This window comes from Mastomys coucha, unplaced genomic scaffold, assembly GCF_008632895.1.
Source record: "Mastomys coucha isolate ucsf_1 unplaced genomic scaffold, UCSF_Mcou_1 pScaffold5, whole genome shotgun sequence".
NCBI classification, from domain to species: Eukaryota; Metazoa; Chordata; class Mammalia; order Rodentia; family Muridae; genus Mastomys; species Mastomys coucha.
The window spans coordinates 65,016,997-65,023,673 of NW_022196911.1; the positions used below are offsets into that span (position 1 = coordinate 65,016,997).

A 6,677-nucleotide genomic window follows, 5' to 3' on the forward strand; every position below is an offset into this window, starting at 1 on the left:
GTTGACGCTAAGGCTCCGGCTCCCTGGTTGGGTGTTCTTTCTGACGCGACAGGAGGAGGAGAATGTTTCTGATCCTGTCGTCCTCACCCCCCTCCGATTTCCCGAGCGCTCAAGCTGACGGCTTCCGGAATGGAGGATAAAGTTAGGCCATCTTTACACAGTTTTGGCGTTCAGGCTTATTTTCAGCTAGTCTCTCATTAATATTCCCTCCCCCACAACACCGGGAAAATGGTTTGTTCTACGCATCGGTAACGAAGGCGGAGCCCGTCGGGTCCTCCCGAGCGTGTTCCGGGGGAGGGAGGGAGGGACCGGACGGCCCTCGCTCATGAATATTCAGTCATTCGCTGAATATGCATAAGGCACACAAGATGGAGCGTCCAATCCGTTGGAAGTAGCGGATATTCGTGGAGAGCCTTCTCAGGATGTTTGGGGGGGGAACGCCTGTCCTCTAACAGCTTTACTGAGCCTTGGCGCTGGATATATCCAGCGCAAGCTTTTCCTGAGCCCGGAGGCCTGTTCTGAAAGTAGGATGTCTGCTACCCGGGAGCCGTAAATCACGCGACCGCGACCATCTGAGAAAAGCAGATTAGCGGTGGGGCAGAATACCAATGTCTTGGGGAATTTGGGGTCAAGGAATGTGAGCTTTTAGGAAATCCTACACCTTCCAGACGAGTTCAGAAATAAGGTGGCAGCTGAGTGTTTCAAGGGAATCTCCAAAAAGAGCATGTTTCCACTCTTTTCAAAGCAAAGCCAGCTGCTCACCCAACCACAGTGATTCATGTTTGATGTCAGTGTTACATCACCACTCGGACAGGGAACACCACCACTAAGAAAAGCAAAATACGGTCCAAAGGAGAAGAAACGCTCCCCTCCCCCAGTGCTGGTGGTTTGCCTGACAAGCTGCATTCTTCGTTCTTCATCTCCAGTGCTCTTCTCTTTCCTGCCTGTGGGTTTAATCCCCATGGTCCACTTCCGGGCTTCCTTAGTCCTTTGGGTCTGAGACCTCACTGCCTAATTATGCCCCTATTCCCTGTTCCCAGCCCAAATTCCATACCCTGGTTCCTGAACTTGCTTCAGGTCTTCCCTCTCCGTTTAGTCCCAAGTCACCCTTGAATCCTAGGAAATCTCTATTCACACCAGTTTTTTACTTTAATATTTATTTTGTGTGTAAGCACGCCACAGCGCATATATAGAGAGAATAATCTGTACGAGTTGGTTCTCTCCATCTACCATGTAGATCAGGCTTGATGGCATTAGCCTTTACTTGCTGAGCTATCTCACTGGTCCTCCACACCAGTTCTTTGCCAGGCATTTGTTCTTCCATGGTTTTTATTCTTGATTCTCCTATTTACCCCTGTCCCACCCTCCCCCAGGCTCTCAAGTTTGATTTCATTCTTCCACTTGCCCTTCCTTATCACAACTGAGGTTCTGGGCAGTAATGATGGCAATGCTGCCTAACACAACCCCTGCTCCCATGATGTCAGTAGGTGCAACAGTCTCATAGAGTACATAATACTGCAGCATCAGGGCTACCACAACCTCAGAGTGCAGGACAGCACATACCAGGGCAGGGTGGGCCTTGGTGACTGCATAGCTCACACATACAAAGGAAACCAATGCAAGGAGCCCCACTGCCACCATACAACTCCAGCTCAGAGTGTCTTGGGGTAGCACGGGGGTCTGTAACACAAAGAGGCCTGGTACAGAGACCATTAGTCCCACCAGGCCAAATAGGAAGGCCACAGTTGGTAGGCAGGAGGGGAAGTGTAGAGAGCGATAAATCTGCAGCCCCAGGGACAGTGCCAGACCTCCCAGGAAAGCCAGTACATAGCCCAGGGCTGTGTAGAGGCCAGTAGTCCCTTCCTGCAATGTCCCTAGTCCAGGTCCCACAATGATGATTAGTCCAAGGGTGCTGCCAAACAGGCCACACCAAGCATAGCCACTGAGACCCTGGCTCTCGAGGCAGAGTGTGAGGAGGGCAGAGCACACCGTGGAAGAGCCTTTGCGAACGGTGACTGCGTTGCCAGCGGGCACCACCTGAACTGCACTGTAGGCACAGCCGATGCTGAGGACATTGAGAATGGCATGGAGGAAGGCCCGAACCCGCACATCAGGAGGTCCCAGCAGTGGATCACCACGAAACTTAAGTAACAAGGCAATGGGGAGGTGGAAGAGGCATCGGAAGATGAGCAGCTCCAGCGAGGGCAACTGGGAGGTCTGGTAAGCCATACGGGAGAATGGGCCCACGAAACCAGCAGACAGGCCTCCACCCAGCAGGGCCACAAAGAGGCCTTTGGTGGCATTGGAGGGCCCGCAGCGATGGTGATGGTTTGAGGGGAGGCTGTCTGGAGTGGAGGGCGGCGACGGCTGGGTGAAGTCAGGTAGGTTGAAATAGGGATGACTGGCAGCCTGTTAGGGAGAAAGGAGCCTGGGCAGGAGGGCCACCACAGCCTGGGCAACTCAGGGGAGGGGGAGTGGCAGGCTGAGATCTTGGGCCCTTCAGGATAGGAGAGGAACTTATAGGAGCCAGAAAGGGCCTGAGATGGATGAGATGGTAGTATGGGCCTCAGGCACCTAAAGCAGGGGGCAGGTGGTGAATAGTCCTGGAGCAGCATGTTCTGCGGGCACTTAGCTGTTCCTAGGAGCAGAGGGACGCTGCTTGTTTGAGGAAAAGGAGTTAGCTTCAGACACTATGTGTATCCATATGAGGTCCCAGGATCCGGGAACTTTTGGGGCCACCCTTATGTATTTCATGTGTTGGTATCTCCAGGACCACTGGGGAATTTAGAGAGGAAGGGAAGAGGAATATCTAGATACTGAATGCTGTCCTCCACTTTCCCTTTGCCCCAGATACTCACCATCTCTTCTTGGACTTCCTCCTCTCCTCCTGGGTCGGGCTGCCTGGTCCTCTGCAGAGCTTCAGCCATTGTGACTTGCTTGGAGTGAGGTGAGGTTCTTCCCTGGAACCTTCCTGAAGGGGGCAGGGACTATTTTCTCATTAATTCCAACTCGGTTTTCTCGTTGTTGTTTATTTGGGGGATCGGTTTGTTTCTTTTTGGTTTGGAGTGAGTCTTGAGGGTGAGAGGATAAAGAGGCTTTCTACAGGCCAGGCTATTCTGGAATTCACTGTGTGGTCCAGGCTGCTTATAGGTGTGTGTATACCACCACTCCAGGCTTGTTTTCTGTCTTTGTTGCTATGACTCCAAGTTCATTCTCATTCTCTCCCCCACTTCCCCTCCCCCATAGTAAAACTGCTTTTGGTTTATTTCATTTATGTTTTGCGTCATTTTACAAGGATTGTTTCTTTTTGGTTTCTGTGTATGTGTATGTTCACGTCCCTATGAGTGTAAAAGCCAGAGGGCAACATTAACTATTTTTCTTCAGACGTTTTTTGTTTTTTAATGTTCTGTCCACCGTTTTATTTTTTCATTTTTTAGACACAGTCTTTTGCGGCTAAAAGTTGCTCAGTAGGTTAGATGGCTGGTCAGAGAGCCCAGGGATCTGTTACCTCTGTGTCCTTTACTTTGTGATTACAAGCATACAGCCTCCCTACTTGGCTTTTCTTTCTTTCTTCCTTCTCCTCCCCCTCTTTCCCTCCTTTCTTTCTCTCCCTTCTCTCTCTCTCTCTTCCTTCCTTCCTTTCTTTTCTCTCTTTCTTAGTGAATGTGTGTATGCCATATATGTGTGGGACACACGTGTGACACAATGACATGTGGAGGTGGGAGAGGCTGGCAGTCCTCCCCTCCACCGTCTGAGATAGAGTCTTGCTCTGTGCTTATGTGAACTCCAGAGTAACTGGTCTGAGAGCTCCTGGGATTCTCTCATCTCTGCCTTCCATCTCATCATTGTGGAAGTGGGAAGATTACAAAAGTCTGGCTTTATGTGGGGCTTAAGAATGGCTCAGCGGTTAAGAGCACTGACTGCTCTTCCGAAGGTCCTGAGTTCAAATCCCAGCAACCACATGGTGGCTCACAATCATCCATAATGAGATCTGACACTCTCTTCTGCTGTGTCTGAAGACAGCTACAGTGTATTTGCATATAATAAATAAATAAATAAATAAATAAATAAATAAATAAATAAAATCCTTTAAAAGGCTGGGCGGTGGTAGTGCACGCCTTTAATCCCAGCACTTGGGAGGCAGAGGCAGGTGGATTTCTGAGTTTGAGGCCAGCCTTGTCTACACAGTGAGCTCCAGGACAGCCAGGGCTACACAGAGAAACCCTGTCTCGAAAAACCAAAAAAAAAAAAAAAAAGAGAGAGAGAGAGAGAGCGAGAATCTAAACTTTATGTGTGGCCTTACACATATTTTCCCAGCTCCTGCTAGATTTTTTTTTCTACATGAGTTCTGGGCCTCAAGCCCAGGCCTTCATGTTTGTATGACAGGCCTTTACCAAGTGAGCTATCTGTCTTTTCTGTTCGTTTATTCTTATTCTTATATTTAATTTTGTGTGGATGAGTGTTTTGCCTACCTGCATGTGCGTGGTGCCCTTGGAGGTCAGAAGAAAGTGTCAGCTCCGATGAAATGAGTTACAGGTGTTTGTAAGCCACCATGTGGGTTCTGAGAGTTGAATCTGAAAAGGCAGTACTCTTAATCACTGAGCCATCTTTATAGCCTCAGTTTCTTTCTTTCTTTCTTTTTTTTTTAGATTTATTTATTGTTATATGTAAGTATACTGTAGCTGACTTCAGACACACCAGAAGAGGGCATCGGATCCTGTTACAGATAGTTGTAAGCCACCATGTGGTTGCTGGGACTTGAACTCAGGACCTTTGGAAGAGCATTCAGTGCTCTTAACCACTGAGCCATCTCACCAGCCCCTCAGTTTCTTTTTTAAAAAAATTTCATATGTGGCCGGTGGTGGTGGCGCATGCCTTTAATCCCAGCACCTGGGAGGCAAAGGCAGGCAGATTTCTGAGTTCGAGGCCAGCCTGGTCTACAGAGTGAGTTCCAGGACAGCCAGGGCTATACAGAGAAACCCTGTCTCGAAAAACCAAAAAAAAAAAAAAAAATTCATATGTGAACAGCTAGGGTGTTTCACACCTTAAATCCCAATATTTGGGAGGCAGAAGCGGATCCCTGTGAGTTCTGGGCCAACCTGATCTATATTGTGAGTTCTAGGACAGCCAGGGTTACACAGTGAGAAAAAAAATGGAAAAGAAAAGAAGCATGTACGATTATGTTCATGCAAGTGTGTGTACAATTATGTTCATGCAAGTGTGCGATCTCAACTGTCTCTCCAGCCCCCAGATTTATTTTATTTCGAATTATGCGTATACATCTATGTGGGAATTTGTGGATGAATGCAGGTGACTGCAGAGGCCAGCGATATCAGATCCCCTTGAGCTGGAGTTCTAGGTGGTTGTGAATGGCCATATTTGGATGCTGGGGGAACTGAACTCCTGGGTCTTCTGCAAGAGCAGTTCTCTCTTGTAACCACTGAGCATCATCTGTAGCCCTCAGGGTTTTTGTTTTGTTTTGTTTTTGACTTTTGCTTTATGGGAAGTCTTGCCCAGGCTGGTCTCAAAAGGCCTGTGGAATCAGGCCTTGAAATCTTGGTCCTCAGGCCACTGTCTCTCAAAGTGCTGGGGGTTATAGGCCCCGGGCACAGGTGTTTGAAAGAGTGTGGTGGTGGTTTTGTTGCTGTATGGCTTGTATAGGCTGAGTGGCTTGGAACTCACTCGTTAGTAGACCAGCATGGACTTGAGCTTGCAGTGGTCTTCCCGCCTTTGCTGCCCTAGCACAGGCGTTACAGGCTGGAACCATCATGCTCTTCAGGGAGAGTCTCCTCTTTCTCCTGAAGTGGTTTTTTTGGGGTGGTGGTGGTGGAGGTGTTTGTTTTGTTTTTTCAAGACAGGGATCTCAATATGTAGCCCTGGCTGACCTGGAACTTGCTGCTTAGATCAGGTTGGCCTCCAAGTCTCATAAATCCACCTGCCTCTGCCTCCGCAGCAACATCATGCCAGGCCTCTCCAGAGTTTGTAATTTTGCAACCAGGGAGCAGTCTGTAGGATTGTGCCATTGAGGTTCCAGGAATGTTTCTTCTGTATGTCACATTTCTCATGCTTCCACCTGGTGTGTGATTAATGTTGGGCCGGGAAGGCACAAGGCCTCTGCCTTTATATGCAAGGACATAGAAGTGAATCTTTCCACTGGTGGAGACAAAGTTCCAAGCTTTGTGTTTATCTGCACTAATGATCCTCCATTCTGCCGAGTTGAGGTGGTCCTTTGCCAGTGGGTCTGGTGATAATCCCTAGGTATTCCTGAGGGTGGGTGCACCCAGGGGTGTGAGGATGCTTACTTTGGATCTATAGGTTCCATTGGGCCCAAATGTGAATCTGCCATGTTGTAAGTTTGCGGGCCCTGGAGAACCTGTGTGGTGTGTGTGTGTACGTGCTCACGCAGCGTACTCTAGGCGATGTGACCCCCTGAGTGAAGGGGTGTGCGGAGGGAAGGGCGGGCGTGGGGGTGAGTCCCTTCCCATGGAGTGAGTGGTCTAGGGCAAGACAGTCTAGTCACCGCCCCGCAAGGTGTGCACCCTGCGGGAGGCCCCGAATCTTTTCCCTGTGAGGGATCCACCGGGCCTTGGCCATCAGACTTCAGAGTCCAGAGTCGGTGTCGTCTGCGCTTTGCTGGCTTCCTCTCGGCAGCAGCGGCGGCGCTGGGGGGGGACTGT

The 6,677-nt window shown here is 49.5% G+C and overlaps 2 protein-coding genes across 2 annotated transcripts in view; one reads left to right on the top strand and one right to left on the bottom strand.

Annotated features, from left to right (window-relative positions):
* Window positions 1-11: 11 nt before the first annotated feature.
* The window catches only part of Zbtb4 (zinc finger and BTB domain containing 4), a 22,592-nt gene continuing 15,926 nt past the window's right edge, over window positions 12-6,677 (top strand). Inside the window, exons 1-2 of the mRNA XM_031354479.1 lie at window positions 12-2,220; window positions 2,851-2,947. The gene's annotated coding sequence lies outside the window, so the exon portion shown is untranslated. The remainder of the gene's footprint in view (window positions 2,221-2,850; window positions 2,948-6,677) is intronic.
* On the bottom strand, window positions 1,148-3,212 carry Slc35g6 (solute carrier family 35 member G6). The gene is made up of 2 exons (XM_031354485.1): window positions 2,859-3,212; window positions 1,148-2,409 (listed from the first exon to the last, which is right to left on the bottom strand). The coding sequence occupies exons 1-2, from the start codon at window positions 2,925-2,927 to the stop codon at window positions 1,390-1,392; spliced, it is 1,089 nt and encodes a 362-aa protein (XP_031210345.1). The 5' UTR covers window positions 2,928-3,212; the 3' UTR covers window positions 1,148-1,389.